Genomic DNA, 23,443 nt, shown 5'->3' with positions numbered 1-23,443 from the left:
CTGGAGCCTGCTTCGGATTCTGTGTCTCCCTCTCTCTCTGCCCCTCCCCTATTTGTTCTCTCTCTCTCTCTCTCTTTTCCTCTCTCAAAAATAAACATTAAAAAAAAAAGATAAACTACTGACAAATGCCACAACATGGATGAACCTTAAATACATTACACAGAGGCCAGACACAAAAGGCCACAAACGGTCAGACTGAATCTCTATGACATGTCCAGTATAGAGAAATCCAGAGAGAGAAAGCAGATTAATGGTTTTGCCAGAGGCTGAGGGGGCAGACTGGATGCTCAGGGGTTTCTTTCAGAACTGATGAAAATGTTCTAGAAAAGATTGTGGAGATAGCTGCATGATTCTGAAAATACTAAAAACCCTTCAACTGTATACTTTAAATGTGTGAATGAAATGGTATGTGAATTATATCTCAATAAAGCTATTGCAAATTCACACACAAGCAAAGAAGAGAAAGACAGGAAAACACCCTCCATTCCACTCCCCAGAGCGAAGCCACTGTTAACATCTCAAGCCAGGATATAATTTTAGCTTCTTTTTTACTCACACATACATCTCACCAATATTGTATTGGAGGAAACCTGATAAGGATTTCAAGCCAAAAAACAAAAACAAACAAACAAACAAAAAAAACTTTCAGCAAAAGCTATGAAGCAAATGCATACAACTTGTTGGGAGCATCAACCCTATTCCTGTTCTTGGTCAAGGCTGTTCTCTATTTGCTTTGCCCTGATTTGTTACCCAGTTTATTATCTTCAGGGCCCTCAATAGGCAGGCCATCCTCCCAGCCCCATTCTGTAGCCAAGGCAACTGAGCACAAGGCATTTTCACACCCATCCTGATTCCTTCCCAGCGTGGGGACCCAAAGCCATCCATCACGGGTGAAAAGCTGGGGGCTGTGGAGGGCACCCACGCAGGCCTGGGCAGAATGAAGGGGAAAGCATCTGATTTGGTCCAGAAACACCCATCCAACTTGTAGGGAGAGGGTAAGACAAGACGACCGCAGGAGGACCCGGTAGGTCTCTTTGAGGGGTCCATGCCACCGACCTGTGCTCTCCAGGGTCCAAAAGGCTGGTGGGGGGTGGCTGGCCTGTTTGCGCTGGAAGCACTTAGTGCAGCCACACTGAGCCGCACTGTTCAAACAGACTCCCGGCCTCCAGACACCTGTGCCGAGGAGGACGAGGAGGGCGAGGCAGGCAGGAGGCTGGGCACGGGTCCCCGGGCGCTTCCCCCCTCTCAGAGGCAGCCCCGCAGCCCCGGCAGATTCCCGGCCACACCATGCCCCAAGCCAGGCTCTGCAGCTGCTGGGGTGGCCGGGTGCTGCCCCTGCTGCTGGCCTACGTCTGCTACCTGCTGCTTGGTGCCACTGTCTTCCAGCTGCTGGAGAAGCAGGCGGAGGCTCAGTCCAGGGACCAGTTCCAGTTTGAGAAGCTGCGCTTCCTGGAGAACTACACGTGCCTGGACCAGCGGGCCCTGGAGCAGTTTGTGCAGGTGAGAGGGAGGTGCTGGTGTGGGATGGTGGGCAGAGTGGAGGTTCTCGTGGCAGATCCAGGGCGATCAGCCCGGGGAGGGGTGGTTAATGCTTGTTTGGAAGCAGTGTAGAGCGGGAACAGAGACCTAGGGAGACCTAGGGCTGGATTCTGGCCCCAGGTCTAGAACCAGATTGCTGTGTGACACTGAGCGGGTCACTCAAACTCACTGATCCCAAATTTCCTCATCTAAAAGGTGAGCCGAATGATCTCAGAGGTGCTGCAGACATTTACAGCGGATCAAAAGCGCTTTTCAAGCAGCCACTTGCTGCATAAATGTGAACTGTGTGTCAGTGTTAGCAACACTGTGCAAATTTCCTTCTCCCACGCGCCATACTTCCCCTACCCCAACCCCGGGGCTGCTAATCCTTCTGTCCTCACCCCCCTCACTTCCCCCTGCGGACCACACTCAAGGGCTGTGGGTGGGACACACAAATTACGGTCAGGAGCAGCTGCCATGCTGGTCTTCCCCGGCCCAGTGAGCAGGATGAGCAGGATGATGGCTACACCAGCAAGGCGTCCATAGGGGGCTCTCTCTGGGGCAGAGCATGTCCCCCTATGTCTGGGCCCCTCCTACTTCTCTGCACAAACTCTGGAGCCCCAGTACCCTCTCTCCAAGAAGCATGGCAAAACCAGGGTGTTGTGAATGCCTTGGAGACCAGGGGGCCCAGTGAAAAACAACAGCCACCACAAAGGAACAAGCCAAGTGCAGAGTCATCAGAGTGATAATTGGCACTTAGTGAGCATTTACAAGGTGCCTAAGACAGTGGGGAACAAGGTCATCATGCTGGGGTTAGACCGGTCATGATCCATCCTCTGGAGCCAAGAATTTTATATGTGTTTCTTCATAATGACCTATGGCTATCACTGTCTCCAGTTGGTAGGTGGAAACCGGGCCACAGAGAGGGGGAGTGTGGGCAAGACTGCAGGCTTAAGTACTGGGGACAGAACTCACCCCTCAGCTGGCTGCACTTCACCATACAAATTAGCATAAGTGTAAGGCCTTGGGGTGGGCAGGATACAGCCTAGAGCAGCAGTCCTCAAAGTGCGGCCCCTGTACCCGCTGCATAAGCATCAACAGGGAGTCCTTTAGAAATGCCGACATCGCACCCCACCCCAGGCGCTCCAAATCAGGAGCTCTGGGGGCAGGACCGGCAGCCTATTGTTAACAAGCCCTCCAGGCCATGCCCATGCCCTCAAGATGGAGAACAGCTGACTTAGAAGAGGATAGTTGGGTGGGGTGGTCAGAGAGAACTTTCCAGAGATGTGAGAGACCAGTCCAGGCCCTTTCTTCCAGGAAACGAGGCCTCCTTGCTCTCCAGCAGTACAGGGCTGGCACCATAGCACCCCTATTAAGACTGAGAAGGGCTCTGGCACCTCCCAAGACCCTCGCAGGCCCTGGAGCCCATGGCACCTCCTCCTCCCTCAGCCTAGGACTAGACGCAAAACCCAGGAGCCTGAGGGTGTGGGAAGGATTGGTGGCTGGGATCTAACTAGCTCTGTAAACAGAGCTAAAAAACAAGCCTAAAAAATAGGCTTGACTGCAGCCCCAGCCACTGAATAACAACACCCTGGCCCTGGCCTCCCCAGGGGAGCCAAGACACCTCCGTCTTCAGTTTCCTTGGGAGGGACCCTCACTTGCCAGGGGATGGATGCCTGGCTGACAGGAATAGGATTCCAGAAGAGCACACATTACTGGTAAAATTCACAAGAGGAAAAAGCCATTAACAGTACCAGAAGCAGTGTTAGAGACGCCTCCACAGGAAAAAGGCCTTGCCCCGGTTCACAGGATTCGTGTCTGGCTTTTTCTACATGTGTGGATTCTTACAGAAAAATGGAGGGTCACACTGGGGGCCCCACATTCAGTACCCTCGCTGAATCAAGGCCCCTCCTCGGCAGGATGGAGTGCTTCAGGTTGGCTGTGGGAGACAGCTGGGCCTAGAGCAAGAGCTGCTCCCAAGGGTGAGGGTCTCCAGGGAGTGATCGTGTTCCGGAATGTTCCGTCCTGGCCTCTCTGGGTGTGTGGGAACGGGAGGGAGACCAAAGTCCACATGTGAAGAGACCAGTTCTGCCAAAGTGAAGAAAAGCAGACAGCCTGTGTCAGGACTCCCAGACTGGCCCAGCCTACCAGGGCCACCCCCACCCTGGCCAGGAGCACACACACCCAGCCAGTGGGGAAAAGGTTCCCACAGGAACTGGAGGCCGGAGTGGCCCCCTCCCCCACTGCCCTCTTCCAGCTTTGGGTGCTCTATCAAGTGGCAAGACTGTGCTGCTGCCTGGGACAAGGCATGGTCACAGGGGAGGGAACTGGGGAGGGATCACTAACCATCTCCAAGAGGGCTGGGCCTCGGGACAGAGGGGCTTACGCTTGAGCCTTCCAGGGTTCAGATTCCGTAACCACACACTCAACACACATGCACATGCATGCATACAACACACGGCACAGAAACACCGCTACACACACGACCTTTGCCCTGGTGTCTGATGGAATTTCTCTTGTAGGCATGGGCTGGGCCTCATGAGGGGGCAGCAAAGAGCAAGGCTGCCCGCTCCCTGGGAATACCCAGAACGGGGTTCTCTGTCCCCACCATCAGCCCTGCGGGAGGGCAGCCCCATGGCTTCCCTGTGGCCCCCCAAATCTACATTCCCCAGTAAGCTCTTCCGGGAACATCCGACCCGGAATCTTCCTATTGTCCTCACAACACATCTACGTCTCACCCTCTTGGCCACAGAAAGCACCTCCCACCTGGACCACTCATTAAGCACCCTCCTCTCCCTCCTTACACCCGTTCCCCTCCACCAGCCCATGTTTACAGCCCACACCTCAGTCAGCCCTGGTCCATGGAACAAGCAGTGGACTTGGGCAAGGCATTTAGCTACTTGGACAGAGCCTACATTTCCACAAAATGGAAACAAGACCATCTAAGAATATCATTAAGTGAGATGACAGCAGAGAGCTTGGCCACCATCAGCTGCCTCTTTCTCCCACCCCACACCACCCCCCCCCCCAACAGGTGATCATGGAAGCCTGGGTGAAGGGTGTGAACCCCAAAGGCAACTCCACCAACCCCAGCAACTGGGACTTTGGCAGCAGTTTCTTCTTTGCAGGCACGGTTGTCACCACCATAGGTAAAGGGTCTGGGTGGGGAAGGGCTTCCCCAAAGTCCCTGTTTTGGTTGCGGTTGCTGAGAGCAGATGCTGAGACCAGGACTGTGGTTTATTTAGGAGATGATTCCAGGAAGCACAAGTAGAGAAGTGGGGAGGTAAAGCAAGAGAGGAGAAAGGGCAGCAACGTTTGCATGGGTGAACAGGGTCCCAGTTAGGACAACTGGCCTCGCTCCCACGGGGGCCCTCTGAGAGCACAGGCAGAGCCCAGCCTCCGAACATTGCCTGTGAGGGGGGAGGAAATGAGGCTATTTATCTACCAACTCCTGCCCTCGATGGTTGAGAACTGACCCCGGATGTGTTAACTCTAGTATTTTGAACCTGCCCATAGACTACGCACGTTCTCAGGTACAGAGAGATGCAGGGACTTGGAGTAGAGAGCCATCTGGGTGGACAGGAACTGTCCCCCAGGCTGCAGGTGATGCCCCAGCTGTTCTGAGGGGACAGCACACCAATAGCATCTGCTGTGTTCCCTCACCTCCCCCAGGGAAAAACTAGACAGGAATGACACAAAGCACTATGAGGAATCACTCCACGTAGGCAGGAGGAGGGTGGCAGTCAGGAGGGCTTCCTAGAGGCAGTGCCATTGGAGATGGGCCTTTCAAAGACAAGCAGGATTCTTACAAATAGAGATCATTCTAGCAGGGGCTGGGGGGAATGTTCTTGGGAAGAGAGGAGCTTCTCCTCTACTCCAGGAGGTGATGGAAGATGACCACCTAGAGTCTGTGGGGGAGGCAGCTCTGAACTCTCTCTTTCCCATATTTGCACACTCCTCCCCTCCCCCCGCAGGATACGGCAACCTGGCGCCCAGCACGGAGGCAGGCCAGGTCTTCTGTGTCTTCTATGCCCTGGTGGGCATCCCGCTCAACGTGGTCTTCCTCAACCACCTGGGTGCAGGCCTGCACGCCCACCTGGCCGCCCTCGAGAGGTGGGAGGAGCAGCCCAGGCGCTCCCAGGTAGGGCCCCCTCTTCCTTATGGCCCTGTGGCGGGGTGAAAACAGAAACTGATACCGAGGCGCGGTTTGGCAGGCAGGGTCTTAGGGGTAGAAACTCATGGAAGAAAGGGCGGGGCAGAGGGAGAAGTTGAATTGTGATCAGGCTAGACAAAGACTTGGCCAGCCCCTCGTGGAGCTCTCCAGCGTGTGTGGCCATGGGAGTTGTCCCACAGGGTGCTGAATCAGCCAGGGCTATATACCCTGGCCTCAGTCAGACACAGGGTGGCCTTCTTGGGAAGGGTGTGCCTGTGGGCCCGGCGGTTCTCTGTAGCTGACATACGCCTCAAAGGAGCCGGGAGCCAGAGGCCGCTGGCTGACTGCTAATCAACAAGGTCTCCTTTGAAAGGGAATCTGGACAGCACATCTCTGTGGCCATCACAGAACTCCAGCACCCCTTCCTGCGGTTGAAAGTAAACTTTGGGCCACCCAGCACACCCCCATCGCCCACCCGTTTGGCTAGCCCTTTGCAAAGCCAGCACACTAAGGAGGACTGGGGTGCAGAAGAATCTGGGGCAGTTCAGTGGCTGTCCTCTGTCCCAGCTCTGAGTCTCTGACAGGTCTACCCAAGCGTGATCCTCAGACCCAAAGGAGTCTCCAAATTCCAACCTGACCCACTAATGAAATCCCTCTGACCAGATATTCCCCTGGCCTGGGCAAGAGCACACACACAGGATACAAACACTAACCCAAAGGTGTGCAGCGCAAGGAAGGGACATAGCTACGGCCCAGCTGCACTCCCAGATTTGCGCACTCCCCCTGCCCGATCCTGGGGCCTTCCAAGTGACTCAGAGACAGACTCTCTCACTCCCAGCTGCTGCAGATCCTGGGCCTGGCTCTGTTCCTGACCCTGGGGACGCTGGTCATTCTCATCTTCCCGCCAATGGTCTTCAGCCACGTGGAGGGCTGGAGCTTCGGTGAAGGCTTCTACTTTGCCTTCATCACTCTCAGCACCATTGGCTTCGGGGACTATGTTGTCGGTGAGAACAAGGCAGTCACACTTCTCCGAGTGGGGGCCATGAGGGTTAGGGAATGGGGAAATAGTCCCTGGTTGTTTGGGGGAGACAAATAATTTGTAAGGCTTCTGAGGATTCTCACAACATCCTTAGACATCTGTGGCCTGGGACCCATCACCCTTTCCCTCCACTGCAGATCCTTGTTATGGGGAGGCTGGAGAAGACCCCTATGGAACCTGGGAGGGGGTGTGGCTGTGCCCTCAGATCCCGGGCATTTATCATGTCCCTTCCCTGCCAGGTACAGACCCCAGCAAGCATTACATCTCGGTGTACCGGAGCCTGGCAGCCATCTGGATCCTCCTGGGCCTGGCCTGGCTGGCTCTGGTCCTCCCACTGGGTCCTCTGCTTCTGCACAGGTGCTCCCAGCTCTGGCTGCTCAGCAGGGGACTCGGCCTCAAGGAAGGGGGAGCCCCCGAGATGGAAGGGGTCCCCAGACCTCAGAAGACCCCCATCTCTGCATGAGGCCTCCAGCAACCCCAGGAGCCCCTCCTGCTTCCCCTACCCCTATATGCCTTCTAGACTTCCTGTTCAAGATCCTCCCCCTCCTCTTCCCAGCCAGGGCTGATCTCAGGATCTCTCCAGAGAGTAAAGGAGACAGGAATGTTCAAGCAAGTAACTGAAAGGAGATGCAGGACAGGATGAGAGACGTGTGTGGAGTGAGATGCACGCTGTTGTCCCAAAGCCCCTCCCCCAAATGTGACCTGGAAAAGTTGAATCCAGACATGGATCACTGTAGCCAAATCTCCATCATGCCCTCCCTGCATTCCCCCCAACCCAGGAGACTTTATGCAGTACAGTAAACATAGGTTGACTTTATTTTCACCTCATTTGATATGTGCACCAGGGGCATTTGTCAGGCCCCCACTGTGTGTCAGGCAGAGGGCCAGGCTCTGGGGACACACAGTGAAAGATCCTGCTCTCCATGTGCGTTTAGTCCACTAGAAGCACTAAATAAGCAGAGAGGCCCCTACCCAGTGCCCAAAATGCTACAATGGGGCAGAGCAGGCCTGACCAGAGCCCATAGGGGTGGCTGGTGGGGAGGGTCAAGGAGAGAGGAGGGCTGGGGAGGGACTTTTGGAGCATCTTCATGCAAACAGGACATCTACCCTCAGGAATCTGGCAGCTGCCTCTCAAAGCCTGCCAGTTCCCCTTGCCTAGAGGTCTAGAGCTGTCCGTGAACAAGGCTTAGGAGCTCTTGTGTATCCCATACCTTCCTGAGTGTGGCCTCCCCTGACTCCCCAGGGCACCCCTTGACCTCATCACCCCCTCTGGGTGCCTGTCTTAAGAGCCTTTCCAAACACACCCAGAGACAAGCTCCGTGGAGGCCTGGCCTCCTTTAGGAACATGCTCTGCAACCCCGGCCCTTCTCCTGCCAGACTGTGACGTCCCTGGCCAGAAGGAGAGGAGAGATTTAGACCAGTCCATCCACAGCCCGACTTCATCAAGGACTTCAAAGCTCTGCCCCTACCTCTGCCATCAAGGCAGGCCGGTAAGTGGCTGGGTGGCTCCGGACTCCCAGACTCCAGACTGAGGCAAGGCTGTGAAGCAGAGAAGGCTCCAGATGGGACACATAGGGAAGGATCTACAGCATTGAGAGACCCAGGTTACACCCAGGACTTCCTCATATGGAGAAGAGGTCTGGGAAACTGAAGACCCCTGAGGGACTCCTTATATGCCCTGGACCCTTCCTCCTCCAGGAAGGAAGTTACCGGGCTTCTTCAGAAGCAGGAAATGGACAAGCCCACTGGTCAAGAATCCTCTCGCCTCCCAAGTTCATAGACAAGTGGTGATCAGCTGGGGTCCCTCATCTTTGGGAAAGGAAAGGGTGGTGTTGCAAGAGATCCAGGAAGGACTTGACAGGAGGCAAGGGTCCCAGGGTCCAAGAGCTTAGGCTGGGGCCCTAAGACAATAAACTTGGCTTCTACTTTCTCTTCCCCCTTGAGTGCGGTCTCGAGGAGTCCCTCCCACTGTTTGCTACAGTAGGACACGCTGGGGGGCTCTGGGCCCCTTCCACCTCAGAGCCTGCGGTCTCCCAGCACCCCTCCCCTTCCCCTGAGCTAGGCCTGGGGGGTGAGCACTCCACACACATTCTAGGCGGGGCCAGGTGCCCACAGCTTGGGGCTCGTTTTGTCCCTGGGATTGGATCCCGGTGCAGGGTGGGGCAGGGCTGTCCCATTCTCCCGCAAGCCTCCTGGGCACAGGAGAAAACTGAGAAAACTGGGCACAGGCAGGCGCTGGCTGGGGAGGGCACCAGCCGAGCTCCTAGCCCCTTCCTTACGCCTCTGCCCTAGGCCATGGCTCCAGGCCCTGGCCTCCCTGCCTCTCTGGCTCTGTGCAGACCCCGAACCCCGGCGGCGCCCGACGACAGGGCTCCACACTGCGCCGTGCCGGGCACCGTGCTCCTGCTGCTCGCCTACCTGGCTTACCTGGCGCTGGGCACCGGCGTGTTCTGGGTGCTGGAGAGCCCCGCGGCGCGTGACTCCAGCGCGAGGTTCCAGCGCGAGAAATGGGCGCTGCTGCAGAACTTCACGTGTCTGGATGGCCCGGCGCTGGACTCGTTGATCCGGGTCAGGGGCGAGCGGAGGCACGGGCGGGGGGCGGGAGGGCACGCCCCGGGTCTGGAGAGAGGAGGCGGGGATCGACGCGGGACGACTAGAGCGGGCGGGGGATGGGAGGGTTGGGCTGGACGGCCGCGGACCCGGCTCCGGGGCGGCCGGAGGGAAGCGCACCTTAGCGCCCTGTCCTCCTTTAGGGCGGAGAGGGCACAACCCGCCCGGTCCGGACGGTTGCTGGGCGCAAACACCCTACTTTGAGCACGGGACGACAGGGGGCGCGCCTAGCCGGGTCGGGCCGAATGGGGGCAGGGCGCGCTGGACAGTCCTGGGAGGTGGCGGGGCAAGGGTCCCACTAGGACCGCGCGGCGCTGCGTCGGGGTCGCCCCGCGGGCGAAGGACGAAAGGGCACGCCCGACCCCTTCCAGAGAGAGTGCAAACAGGAGAACTGGGGGCGAGGAGCAGTGTCAGAGGAGGAGCAAGACTGAGGGCACGGTTGGAGTCTTGGGGGCAAAGGGTACAGGGCGCGCTCGTCCCAGCGGGTGAGTGGAGGGGAGCTCGGAGCTCCCAGGGATCAGACCCGATCGGGAACTAGCGGGGGCAGACACAGGGGCGCTCTTCGGCTGAACCCGTTTTACTCCTGTCTTCCAACTCAAGGGCTAGACGCGGAGGGGAGGTGCAGAGATCTCGGAGCACGGAGACTGCTCTGGGGGGTGGGGACCCAGAGGGGCGGGGGGGGGGGGGAGGGGAAAGGCTGAGGAGGCTCTTAGGAGCGGGGCATCGCAGCTGGGTGGAGGTGTCCTTCGACTCGGGGCGGGGCCGCGCCGGCCTGGGACCTGCGGGATTTGGCGGATGCTTGATGGGCAGACAGGCTGCTGTGCCCCTAGCCCCGATTCCGCGTCCCGCAGTCCCGGTGCCGCCTCCATCGAGGAGGGCAGGGCCTGAGTGCCAGAGTCGCCAACCCAAAGCCAGTCCCCAGAAGGTAGCAGGGAAATGTCCCTGGGTGGGAAGTGACATGGCACTGGGGCAGTGGTAGAGTCCTGAGCCCTTGGACTGGGCTGATGGTGTAGGGCCTGGAGCTGGGCAGGGGAAGGACGGTCTCCGCTAAGGACCTCATGTAGCACCTCCACCGCCCCCACCTCTAAACTTTTACAAACACCACAGGCTGCCTGGTCCTGGAGGCTGGGTGACACCCCCTTTGCAAAGGTGGAGAATTTCAATTCCAGGCAGCGTAGGCCCAGGGAAGAGGACAGTGATGGCAGTGATAATGGTAAATGCTTCTGTGTAGCACGTACTGTGTGTGGAGCCTTGTTCCTAGACTATTAACTTGTATTAACTCCTTTCCTCCTCACCTACCTCACAGGTAGGTACCATTTTATCATCCCCATTTTCGAGATGAAGAAACTGAGGCTCAGAGACGTTAAATACAAATACATGAATGGCTGCACAGCCAGGGATGGGCCTGTTAACCGCCAAGATGGATCTCAGTGCAGATGTGTGTATGTGGGTGTTTCCCACCTTTCCTCACAGGGCTTTCATTTCTGTACACTTCCCCCACAACCCCCTTCAGCTGCCCCTGCACTTTTTTTTAAGTGCTTCTTTATTTCTTTTTGAGAGAGAGACAGAGAGACAGAGAAAGGGGAGGGGGAGCAGAGAGGGAGGGAGAGAGAAAATGCCAAACAGTCTCTACTCTATCAGCTCAGAGCCCGATGTGGGGCTCAAACCCACAAACTGTGAGATCATGACCTGAGCTGAAGTCAGACACTTAACTGAGTGAGCCACCCAGGTGCCCCTCCTCCTGCACTTTACCCCTTCTTCAACCATCCTGTGGCTTTCACCATCCCCAAAATAAGAATGTGGTGTCTCCAACCCAGATCCCCCCGAGGGTAGACACGTGCGTACAACTTCCTCAGATCCCCCCAAAGCAACAACCCTCCTCCTCCCAGCCGGGCCCTTCCACCTATTCTAAAAGTCTGTCATCCAGCCCGCATCCCCACACCCTTACAGGGGTTTCGATGCTTCCCTGACTACCCACACCAAATAGCACCAGAGTCCTAGATTTCTGAGTGTCTCCTCTCTGTTCCTCCTGGCCCACTCTGTGCTGGATGCAGGCCAGGCCCTCGCCATCACTCACCCCTCAAGAGTCTCTCCTCTTCTGGTGTGCTAACACCTATGCTGCCAGCTTCCAGGGAACACACAGACCTGCTCTTGCCTCCTCTTTGCTCACTGACCTTGGAAGAGGCCTGCTGTTCCATCCCTGGCATGGCAGAGCCAAGCGTGACCTGGCTCCCAGCTGCCTCTCCGTCTCCCTGTACTAGATCCCAGGCACAGTCCTGTCTCCCAGGCTTTGCTCCTGCTGTTCATCTACCTAAATGTCCCTTCTACCAGGAGCAGTCCTTTTTGACCCTCAAAGAAAGCCCAACTAAAACATCACCCCCTCTGTGCACCTTCTGCTTCTACCCCCGTCAGAATAAACATCCTTCCTCTCAGTATTCCTACAGCATTATACTGGTAATAATGTTGATGATGGCAACCACTACCACTTACTACGTCCCACGTACTGTTCTAAGTCTACACCAAACACCTCACTGTACCTTCACAAACAATTCTATGAAGCAGGTGCTATTACTATTCCCATTTTGCAGATAAGGAAACTGAGGTACAGAGAAGCTGGGTATCTTGTCCAGGACCATGCAGCTGTACTGCCTTAATGCCCAAAGCTGTACTGACTGTGCTGTATTGGTTAAATCTGTCTCTGACCCACTGAGGACTGACACCCCATGTCCTGCCTGGCCAGTGTCCGTTGCAAGAATGGGAGGGAGCAAGAGAAGGGGGAAAAATGGTGTTCTTCCAGCTGGTGAGACATCCTGAGCTGACCTGGGCTCTGGGGTAGAGAAGGAAAGGATCTCTCTCCATGGTCCCTGCCCCTGGGGAGGCCCTGATTGGACAGGAAGAGCCTGCTTGCCCTGGAAGGGCTGAGATCAAAGAGTGGTTGTGATGATTGTCCATGAGTGTGTGTGTATGTGTGTGTGTATGCACCCCCATGCATGTGTATTCATGCACACATGTGTATGTGTTTGAGTGCAGGGGCCCAGTCGCCCCACAGACCATGGTGGTCACTGCAGCCTCTCCCCCAGGGCATCGTCCAAGCGTACCAAAGTGGGGACATCGTCCTTGGCAACACCACCAGCATGGGGCGCTGGGAGCTCGTGGGCTCCTTCTTCTTTTCTGTGTCCACGGTCACCACGATTGGTAAGAGCAGGATGGGGCCAGAGTGGGGTGGGGAGTGTGACACCCCCCCCCGAAAGACAGGGGTCAGGGGACCGGTGCCTTTTGGAAGAGTTACTAGGTCACTAGACTCCAAGTACACTCAGGCCCAGCAGCGTGGCCACCATCTGTGGGCAGAATCTGGGGCCGACCTGGGATTTGCTGAATCCAGTTCTGCATTTTACTGAGGTCTCCAAGAGATTTGTGTGCAAGACGACATTTGAGTAGGGCTGCTCTTGGGGGATTTCTGCCCCACACAACCTTTCAGGACATAGACAGCCCCCGTGTAGCAGTAAGATGTGTTTCAGCTCTCTAAGTCTCCTGGTCCCCTGAGCCAAGCCCACCCAACACTGGGGATGTGGAGGGCAAGGGAAAATTGGGAAGGAAGGAAGGGCAGAAATCCAAAAAGACCCTTTGCATCCCCTGTTCTCAGTGTTGGGGAAAGGTGGCCATTCCTGGAGGCCTCTCCCCAGCTCACTAAGGCACCCCTCGCACCCCATCGCCATTATCTCCAAGCCCCCTTCCTCCCTCACACAGAGAGCCCTGGGACCAGATCTCCCTCCCGTTTCCTTAGCCCAGCCTTCAGGAGAGTGAAGGTGGAACCAGCCCTGGGAGAGTGCCTGGGGGCTGTTGGAAGGGGAAGTAGGAGAGCAGCCTAGGTCCCTCCAGCTCTGAAACCCAGGAAATAACTCAAGTCCAGAGCCCCATCCCCCTTCTCTGGCGGAGGCCCCGCTCCTGCATGACCCTGGAGTTACCACCAGGTGGCAGGCGGACACCACTGCTGGCCAGGGCGACCTCTACCAGCTCTCGGCCAGCCAGGATCCTCTCCCCAGCAACCAGTGTCCCAGTCTCTGTCCCCCCCAACAGGGGAGCCAAGCAGGAGCTCCCAGCGGACTCTGCTTAGCTTTAAATCAACCAATACTTCTTGGAAGCGGGTCTCAGGGCTACACAGGGGCTTGGGTAGTCCTCCACCTTGAGGCAAGCATGCTTGGGAGGCCCCTGAGACTCCATGGACCCTGTGGCCGTGGAAGAACTAGCCAGGATGGTATTTATTCATCTTCACGTCCCCTGGGTCTACAGGGCCAGCATACAGTGGGCACTCAAATTCCCAAAACACCCATCCCCTCCAGCCCTTAGTGATTCCCAGGGCAGGGGGGATGTTCGATGCAGAGTCACTGTGGGGAGGCGTCCTAGCTGTGTGGGGGGTCTGTAATCTCTGAAGCCCATACCTCCTACACCCTTGGTCCATTGAATTCCGAGTTTGGCAGCCCATCCCTTTGTTTTTACCCGGTTCTGCCCTAAAGCTATCTGAGCCAGCTCTGAAGGGAAGGAGGGCAGAGGAAGGGGGAGCCCAGCCCTCCCTGCACACGTGGTCTACTTGTACTAGGCACCGTGAGGGGCACTTCTACAATTGAGATTTCATTTTGTCTGTATGGTCCAGCTTCCAAAATAGGGCTTATTATTTCCATGTCACGGAGGAGGAAACTGAGGCACACAGAAGTTGCCCTTTCCCCAAGGAAAGTAAGCAGCTATGGGGTTTGAAACCCAGCTGGGGGACTACCTTGCTCTTTCCAATAGTGCCTGCCTTTAGAAGGTTTACAAATACAGTGGAAATTCTAAGCAACAGGAAGAAGGAGAGAGCCATTCTAGGGTGAACAGGGGGAAGTTCATGACCTGGTGATTCTGACCACACACACACACGCACGCACGTGCGCAGAGGGCATGCAGAGAGAGGAGGAGAGGAAGGGAGAGGAAGATGGGGTACATGTGGAACACTCCATGAAGGAAGGAAGGGGTACCCTGAGGGGCACAGCAGAGGACTGCCTCCTTGGCGTCCCTGTCATCCTGGGTCTAGTACCCTGTAAGGGTTGTACTTTCCAAGCCCCAAAATGAAATAATGTCTGACAGGCCCATGAACACCTCTAGACCAGCTGGACAGGCCTGAGCCCTGCCCCCCCCCCAGATTGTCCATCATCTATGAACTCCATCCATGGCTTGTTCATTTGTTCACTCCTCTAGCCATCCAGTCATTCAACAAATAGACTTAGTAGCTGGGGGAGCCAGAAAATTCTAGTGAGACAATGGTGAGCAAAACTGGTTAAGTCCCTGCCCTTGGGGGAGCTGATGTTCTAGTGCAAGAGGACACCCAACAAGCAAACAGATACATAGGCAATATTCAGGTGGTGGGAGGTGCGTAGAGAGAAATAATGCCAGGGAAGGGAGTCTCATAGTGATGGGGAACTATTGTATATAAAGTGGCCTTTGAAAGCCTTTCTGTAATGGTAACACTGAAGCAGAGACATGAACGGAATAAGGTAGAAAGCTGTGTAAGTAGCTGGGGAAGCAAATGCAAAGACCCTGAGGTAGGAGTGTTGCTGATGGGCTTGGGGAACAGTAAAGAGGACCAGGTGATTGGAAAGGGTTGGAAATGAAGGCTGACTTCAGAGGAGGTACAGGGCAGCCCAACCACACAAGGCTTTCCTGGGATGTCCTAGGGGTCGACTAGCAAAGTGAAAGAGGTGACAGATAGGAGACCTGCTGAAGGGAGAGGTGGCTTAGATGGAGCCATGGTCGCTGAGAATTGAGCAGGCAAATGAGGGCTTCACTGATATCCACCGACGGCGCTGAGCTAGGGCTGGCTGAGAATGATGGGGAGAAGAAAAACTCACTTAATGTCAGCCTGAGAAAGGGAAAAGCTTCATGGGGGTCCTCCCAGACTTGGAATCTAAGTGCTACCATTCCACAGGTTAGAAAAGACCCCAAGGGACAGACGATAGCACTGGGAGGACCCACGGTTAGAAGAGGAGGGGTCAGTGAGGAGTCAGGCATCTCTGGATGCCAATAGAGTTCCCTCCTCTAAATGAACCTGTAAAAGCCAATTAGGCGAAGAATGGATGAGGCTCTAAAAGAGGTTGCTGAGGTCCTCAGACCACAAGCTGGTGGAGTGGAGTTCAATCATTCATCCATTCATTCATGTGGCAAACATTCCTTCCACACCTTCTGTCTATTACAGGCTTGAGGGCTCACATTCCCATCTATGGCACACTGCCATTGCCTCCTTTTGTCCCGCATGCAAACACTGTGAGGTAGATGTCAACATCCCCATCTCACAGACAGGGAAACAGAAGCTCAGAGAGGCCAAGCCACTTCCCCAAGGTCCCACAGCCTTCAAGGGGCAGAGCTGGGATCCAAACCCAGGAAGCACTTCTGATTCCAAAGCCCATGCTCTAAATTAGTGCATGCTTTGGCCTCTCTTGGGACCATCCCCTCTGAGACCCCTCAGTAAGGCGAGGGTCAGTGTAAACCACCAATTTCAATCCAGTACAAGTGAGCGTGGAGTATGTGGGAGTGCTGACCAGTCTGGGCAGGGGGACAGGGTGCAAGGCATCCCTTCATCTATTTATACATTCATTCCCGCATTTCCCATTCATTCATTCATTCATTCTTAAACTCATTCAACACACATTTGGTGAGCACCTAATTAGGTATCAGATCCTGTGCCAGTTGCTGAGAATATAAAGCTGATTATGACCCCCTGCTTTTGAGGGGCTCATGACTCTCGAGGATGGCAGACTTGGAACAGATCATTCTTATACAGTGGGTTACCCTCAAAGATGGCCAAGTGCTGGGGGAGCTGCCATTTATAGGCAGGCAAGGAGAGTCATGTTCAAAGGCACAGAGGCAGGAGGGGGCCTGGGGATTCAGCAGGGCAGGAGTGTGGCCAGAACTGGGAAAGTAGGGGACCAGATGGGCTCAGAGATGGGCTGGGTGAGACTTTGGACCTTCCAAAGGAACAATGATGGGTCATAATCTGGGAGACGATATAGTCAGGCTTGCATTTAGCACAAGACAGGAATGTGGGGGGGGGGTGACCAAAAAGTGGGGAGACAGAAACGGAGGAGATGAAAGAGGAAAGGATGTCCAGGCTAACTGACTCTTTGGAGGAATGCCTCATCGTCCCCTAGCCTCCCCCATCCCTTATCTTCATGACAGAGAAGATAGCTAACCTCCACCTGGCCCTCCATCAGGTCACCTGATTGTCCATCCACGGCCCCTCGCTCCTGAGGGGTTTGGGAGGGAGCCTGGGTGTGTTAGTTAGGGCATTCTGCAAATCAGGCATCAAGGCAGAATCAGATGTACAAGAGGCATATGGGGGGGGAGGGGAGGGGAGGGAGGCCTTTGAAGGCTGAAGAAGGAGCAGGAGAGACGGTGACAGCCGGACTGCAAAGTAGGCATGATGCCTGAGAAAGGAGAGAGAGGATGGGAAGGGCCTGAGTAGGCCCAGCCTCGGACTGCAGGTGGCTCTGAGGAAAGCCTGGCCAGGCCGGGCAGTGGGAGCCCCAGGCAAGACTGCCTGCCAGGGATGCTGCATTGGCTTGGGGGCCGTGCCCAGAGACAGGAGCCTGGAGGCCGCAGGGCCCTGGCTCAAACGGTGCAGCTGATCCCGGAGATGTAGCACCTAGAGGCTCCACGCCCTTCCATGCCCCTCTCCCATGTCCACCCAGAAAGGGGGAAATGAGGGAGAGAAGGGAGTCTTACCCTTTGTGGGTTTGAGCTCACACACTCTGCCGAGCCTCCTGGAGCTGTAAGTCCAGGAGGGAGTCCCCAGCTGGAGTAGAGGGTGTTCTGAGGGAGTGAAGGTATAGGGACCCCTGCAGTCCTGGCTTGGGAAAGGAAGGCCTCCGGTAAATGCCAGCTGGAGGGGGTGAGGAATGAGGGTCCCTGGGGATGGAAAGGTCCCCTGATGTGCCTCTGTCTTGCCTCAGGCTACGGCAACCTGAGCCCCCATACGATGGCCGCCCGCCTCTTCTGCATCTTCTTTGCTCTTGTGGGGATCCCGCTCAACCTCGTGGTGCTCAACCGACTGGGGCATCTCATGCAGCAGGGAGTGCATCACTGTGCCCGCAGCCTGGGGGGCGCCTGGCAGGTGCATGGGCTGTGGGAGTGAGGGGGGGGCTGGGTTACTTCTAGGATGAGTGGGGTAGTGGGAATCAGGAGGCCCGGGGTGGGGGCGGGTCACTGGAGGGAGCAGGGGCTACCTCTGGGGATCAGGGTTACTAGTGGGGATGTGGTGGGACTGGAGGCCGCTGCCCAGAATGGAGGTTATTAGTGATAAAGGGGCATCAGTGGAGAGCACGGGGTAGCAGTTGGCCGACTGGAAGGGTATCAGCCAGCCAAGGTCTTGCCCAGGAACCTGGAGAACACAGACGAGGTGGAGGGGCCCCAACAGCCCCTTCTTGCCGGGAGGGGGCGTATCCCTATCTCCTGCTCAGGATCCCCCGAGGCTGTCTGTTCCCCAAGCACTGGGCAGAAGCCACATGGGGCCTGGGCACTGCATGCACCCACAGGACCCTGCCAAGGCTCGGTGGCTGGCAGGCTCCGGTGCCCTCCTCTCGGGCCTCCTGCTCTTCCTGCTGCTGCCCCCACTGCTCTTCTGCCACATGGAGGGCTGGAGCTATGTAGAGAGCTTCTACTTCGCCTTCATCACCCTCAGCACCGTGGGCTTCGGCGACTACGTGATCGGTGAGAGACCCCTGCAGGCAGCGGGAGGGCGGCTGGGCACTCAGCTGCCTGGCCTCCACTCGCCTGCTCCATTCGCTGGCACCTGTCGTGCGCCAGGCCCTGGCGGGGGCGGGGGGGGGGGGGGGCACTCGGAGGCCCAGAGTCCAGAGGACACAGTCCTGGGAAGGTTCAACCTGCTTTGTTGTGTGATGGGGCTAAAGTCACCCAGGTAAAAAGTGACGACTGGAATTTGAACCCAGCGCTTGGGGCTGGCTATAAGTCACAGTCCTGGTTCTCTTGACAAGCGCTGAAAATGTCCACAGGCTCAACTGTTGTTATGAGAGCTCACCAAATTAAGAGAGTCCCTGACCCGCCCTCCCTGGTCCTTCCTTGTCCCAGGGTCTCTCCTCCCCACTTCACCCCACCTCATGAAACGCCAAGCTTCCCACTGTCCCTGGGCTGAGGGCCATATGTTCCACACCACAGGCCACAGGGACCAGGCTGGAGAGTCTGGGAGACTCAGGAAAACCCAGCCTCCCCCGACCCCTGTTGGCAGATGAACTCTGAGTGCCAGTAAAGAAGGGCTGCGTGGTCCAGAAGGCCCAACATGAGGTTTAATCAGCCATCACTACCCAGTGTGGGCAAGACAGGGGTCCCAGAAGCCACTGGCCTTGCATGATAAAGCTGAGGCAGGTGCCCAGCAGGTGGCAGTGGAGGGACATTCTGTGGGGCCGCAGGGGTGGCTGGGACCTCAGCTCAGCCTCATCCCCCTGTGCTGCCCTCCCCTGAAGGTTCACCACATGAGCAGTGGCCCCTGGCACCACCACCACACTGGTCTCAAGGACCCCTGGCCCTAAATTAGGGAGGAGGCCCTGTCCTTCTTCACATCTATGGAGACAGAACCCAGCCTGGGATATTGAAATGAGGTCTTACCAAAGTAACAAACAGCTAGCTAGCACCTCAAGCCACCTAGAGTGACAACTGTCACCCCCATTTTACTGAGGAGAAAGCTGAAGCTCAGAGAGGCCAAGCCATTTGCCTGAGATTGCACAGCTAGCTAGAATTCTGATTGGCTGACTCCCAGACTCATACTCTTTCCAGACCCCGTCACGCACCCCCTCTGGGGCCTCAGTGTTCCTATATATAAAATGAGCGGTCAGGGCTAGGTGATGGCTGAGACCCCTCCGTGCCTTCTCACCTGTGTTCAGGGTCCCCCCTTCCCTGAACCTCTCTTTCCTTAAGAAGAAGCATCCTGTGTCAGGGGCCTCATGCTGTCCCTTCCCAATAGCTTCAATCCTGGAGGGAGGCTGTTGCTCTGAAAAGAAATTTTTGAGAAGGTTTCTTCCAACTGGAGTGTACCCACCTACCTTCAAAGTGGTGAGACAGGTCTGAGGAGACTTAGCCCAGTGGCTCCAAGGGCCACATCTGTCCCCGTCACAGATCAGAGAGTGATTCTTGGATCTGTCCTCTCCTCTCTGTTCCCACTGCCATCTTCTTAGTCCAGCCAGGCCTGTTGTACACGGCTGGTTATGTAGGTTGGGCACTACACAACCCTAAAGTGTTGCCATTCACATAAAGCACATGGAATGGCACCCATAGATTTGTGAGGCCTGTAACTCTGTCCCCGCCTTGGCTTTTAGGACCTTTAAAAAATTACAAGTGCTATCACGTCACCTGCCTAGGTCCTGCGAAAACCTTCAGTGTTTTCCCATAGTCTTAGGATGGGAGTCCCAAATCCACGGGTAGGCTGGTGAGGGCTATTCTGTGGCTGAGCCCTGCCTCCTTCTCCACTCTGAGCTCTCCCTCTTCCACCCGGCATCGGGGTCACCAGGGGCTCGGCCATAGCAACCTCAACCCAGGGCTATGTGATGTGATGGGTCCTGCACCACCAGGGCTCAGGGCGTGAAACTCGGGATTTGCCCCAACGGTAGTCCTGAACCCAGAAGACCTGGTTCTCTGAGGGTGTCCAGTGCAAGGAGAGGGGAGGAAGAGTGGGAAAAAGGCTCTCAACAACAGTCTCCTGGGGCCTACTGATCACCAGGTCCCCCAAAGTTTGGTCCTGGGTGGGAAGAGCTGACAGCAGGCTCCCCTGGAATCCTGCCTGGAGAAGCCTACACGGGGCTGAAGGGCAATCTTCGTAAGGATGTCCTGAGGCTCCACATTCCTCCGAGGCAGGGCGGATACAGGTCTAGACACAGACACCCTGGGAATGGCAGGAAAGGCCTCCGCCAGCATCAGGGAGGGCCCGCAAGGAGGGCTGATCAGGATCTCTGCTTCCTGCCAGCCACCCCGCGGGGAGTGGCAGGGCCAGGAAGGCTGGAGGATGGGGCCAAGGCTTCCCAGAGTTAGTCCCCTTCCACCGAACATCCTGACTGAGGAGACGTTCAAACCCACGAGGCCCCCGGAAAGACCACTCCCACCCATGTCTCTCCACCTTCTTTGTCCTCCAAGGACAAGGTCAAACCCTTTTCTTGGATGGGAATGCTGAGGTCCACCACCTGGTCTCAGGTGGCCCGTTGTCCCTGTCACAGCAGCCCCGCGGGTGTTGTCTTCATCGCTGTTCCTCTTTTCCCAAAGGCCATGGCCAGAGCAGCACCCCGGTCCCAGCCTCCTGCTCCTCCCTGGCCTCATCCCCCACTTCCCCCAATTGCATTTGCAACGCAGTTGAGCGCCTTGCCAGCTGCCAGATCACCCGCCACTTATGATTTCGGCTAAAAAAAATGAAATGAAATGAGAGAAGGACACCCCCTCCCCTCCGCTGCCAGGAGCAAGCCGAACTGGTGGGTGGCAGGGGCCGAGAGCTGGCTCACCGCTGATCTCATTTGGGACTGCCAGCGGAATCTTGGCCCCATAACTCAATCAGCCTAATCCAATCCCGGCTCCTGCCAGGCAGTGAGGTGGGGTCCAGGGCTGCAGGCTCATTCCCGAGCTGGGGCCCAGGAAAGGGACCCAGGCCTGAATGACAGGGAACAGAGGTTGTCTTGGGGCCAGGAGACAGAGGGATGGGTGGGACAGAGCACGAAGACAGAAAAAGACGTTGAGAGAATAAGAGGACAGACCTCGCCCTTGAACAATCCTGATTTGATGAGGGTGACAAGACAGACCCCTAGGAAAGAAGGAAGAACTGAGTTATGGAGCAGGCTCTTGAAATGACTTATCTAAGCCCTCCAATGACCTCCATCTGTCCCTTCCCTCTGCCATTACTCACCCAGTCCTGATTATGTTTGGGGTGCCGGTGTGGGGATCCCAGAGAGAATAAGTAATTTAACCCAGCAGAAGCACATGGGCTGAGGTCTATCTGCTGGATTAGGGGAAGTTCACTAGGCCATGAGGAAGTGGAAATGAAGAGCATTCTGAGCTGGAAGGACAGCAAATACAAAGGCCCTGGGGCAGGACTGGAGATGGATGGGAGAACAGGAGAAAGCCCGGAGTGACAAGCACAGCACTCAGCAGGGAAAAGGTATGTAAATCCAGGCTGGGGGAGTAGATAAGGGCCTTAGGACTTCATCCCAAAAGCCAAGGGCTTGGGAAGAAAGTATTCTCCTCATTCACAGGTGAGGGATATTCAGACAGATGAAGGTCACACAGCCAGGGAGAACTGGGGCAGGATACAAAATCCAGTGGTTCCACCTGTTGTCCCCAAAGCTCTTGGCAAGTTGCCTCTGTTCAGATATGAGGAAACCAAACACAGAGACAGGCAAACAACAGAGCGGGCATCAGAATCTCTTGGGAGGCTTGTTAAAACAGATTGCTGCACCCACCCCAGGGTTTGCATTCAGTAGGTCTGGAGGGGGACCCGACCATTTACACTTCTAGCAAACTCTCAGGTGATGCTGATGCTGCTGGTCCAGGGACCCCACTTTGAAGCACTGGGATAGAGCACAGAGTCCATCAGAAGGACAAAGAGGAAATGTAGCTTCCAAACTCAACTCAGAGTGTCAATCCAGGGAGGCTTCCTAGCATCCTATAGCAGTGACCACAAGGCTAGCAATCTCAGACCAGTTTGAACTTCCCATATTCTGCTCATATACATCAAGCCATGTGTGGCTGTTTCTGTTTGGGAATGTGGCCTTGACTTTGCCAGACCTCTTTCCTCTGACTTTGCCTCTCCCCCTCAGGGATGGACCCCTCCCGGAGGTACCCGCTGTGGTACAAGAATACAGTGTCCCTATGGATCCTCTTTGGGATGGCGTGGCTGGCCTTGATCATCAAACTCATCCTCTCCCTGCTGGAGACCCCGGGGAGATCATATTCCTGCTACCACCACAGCTCCAAAGAGAACTTCAAGCCCCAAAGCTGGAGGCAGAGCCCCGATGGGGAGGCAGAACCCCGTTTGCCACAGTCAGGCTGCTGTCCAGAGGGGCCTGTGAGAATCATGCAGCATCCAGAACCCTCTACTCAGGTCTCATGTTGTGGAAAGGGCAACTAGTTATACTCCCGTATGCGTTCCATCTTCCTCAGTAACAAGAGCCCTGGCTTTAAGCTTGGCACATAACCACCCAGACTAAAGACTACTTTTTTTTATCTTCCCTTGAGGCTATTTGCAGCTATATGGTTAAATTCAGCCCAATTGAATACACGGAGAAGAATCCTGTGGGACTTATGGCTGACTTTTTGTGGCAGGTAGTGTGCTCCTCTTCACTACTTCCTTTTTCTAGCTGGCTGCAATACTGATATAGTGGCTGGAGCTCTGGCAACCATGTTGCACCATGAGGTAGAAGCCATGTTTGAGATCGGTGACACAGTAAGACAGGAAGAGCCTGGGTTCCTGATGGTTGAAGAGCTTCCCTAACAATCTGGACCGAATACCTTCAGACTTCATTTGTGTGAGTGAAAAATAAATGTCGATCTCGTTTACTACAGTTTTATTTGGGTTTTTCTGTCACTCACAACCACAGCTAATTCTAACTGACCTACGTACCCAGAGACAAAGGCAGCATCTGAGACTGGAACATACACAGAATCCACTCCTTTCCCAGGTGAGTTTGCCCAGGACTGGTAGAAGGAATGGATTAAGGGCTGAAGTTCAAGGCCCCCTTCACGTCCAGAGAACTTCCAGGTAAACTCCCAACGGTCAGGGTTGATACAGCTAATAGGCAGCTGGCCCCAGTCTGGCTGCTGAATCCTTACTCTGTGGCTCCCTCACACCAGGGAAAAGCCAGGGGCAGGCCAGTGGGCTCCTCCTGCCTCACCCTGCCCCGCTGCGTTTGAAGGCGGCAATCACAGTTTGCTAGGCCAGGTAGGGTTTGCAGAGATTCCTTCTTTTTGCAGAGTCTCACCCTGAGCATTTCTGTCTCTCACTTAGGGCTGCTACTAAGGCGGTATACCCCCTACCACACTCAGGTCCCCAAGCCCAGCCAGGAGCCCCTGGCAGTACCAGCTGTACCTGAGGGTCACCAACGGCAGCTGGG

General features: G+C 55.9%; 2 protein-coding genes and 1 long non-coding RNA gene across 3 annotated transcripts; 2 read left to right on the top strand and 1 right to left on the bottom strand.

Moving 5' to 3' along the window:
• Nucleotides 1-682: 682 nt before the first annotated feature.
• Nucleotides 683-7,553, top strand: KCNK16 (potassium two pore domain channel subfamily K member 16). The gene is made up of 5 exons (XM_040473401.1): nucleotides 683-1,500; nucleotides 4,553-4,667; nucleotides 5,493-5,659; nucleotides 6,510-6,675; nucleotides 6,950-7,553. Exons 1-5 carry the CDS (start codon nucleotides 1,288-1,290, stop codon nucleotides 7,171-7,173), a joined length of 885 nt encoding a protein of 294 aa, XP_040329335.1. The 5' UTR covers nucleotides 683-1,287; the 3' UTR covers nucleotides 7,174-7,553.
• LOC121029402 (uncharacterized) lies at nucleotides 3,321-9,247 on the bottom strand. Its single transcript, XR_005789711.1, has 2 exons — nucleotides 9,138-9,247; nucleotides 3,321-3,606 (listed from the first exon to the last, which is right to left on the bottom strand). It is a non-coding gene; the product is annotated as an uncharacterized LOC121029402 (long non-coding RNA).
• KCNK17 (potassium two pore domain channel subfamily K member 17) lies at nucleotides 8,853-22,883 on the top strand. The gene is made up of 5 exons (XM_040473400.1): nucleotides 8,853-9,278; nucleotides 12,401-12,515; nucleotides 17,297-17,457; nucleotides 17,879-18,053; nucleotides 22,151-22,883. Exons 1-5 carry the CDS (start codon nucleotides 9,006-9,008, stop codon nucleotides 22,459-22,461), a joined length of 1,035 nt encoding a protein of 344 aa, XP_040329334.1. The 5' UTR covers nucleotides 8,853-9,005; the 3' UTR covers nucleotides 22,462-22,883.
• The last annotated feature ends 560 nt before the right edge of the window (nucleotides 22,884-23,443 follow it).

This window comes from Herpailurus yagouaroundi, unplaced genomic scaffold, assembly GCF_014898765.1.
Source record: "Herpailurus yagouaroundi ecotype Mexico unplaced genomic scaffold, PumYag 139, whole genome shotgun sequence".
In the NCBI taxonomy this organism is placed as follows: domain Eukaryota; kingdom Metazoa; phylum Chordata; class Mammalia; order Carnivora; family Felidae; genus Herpailurus; species Herpailurus yagouaroundi.
Note: the sequence above shows the minus strand (reverse complement) of the source record. Positions and strands in the feature narration are given on the sequence as shown.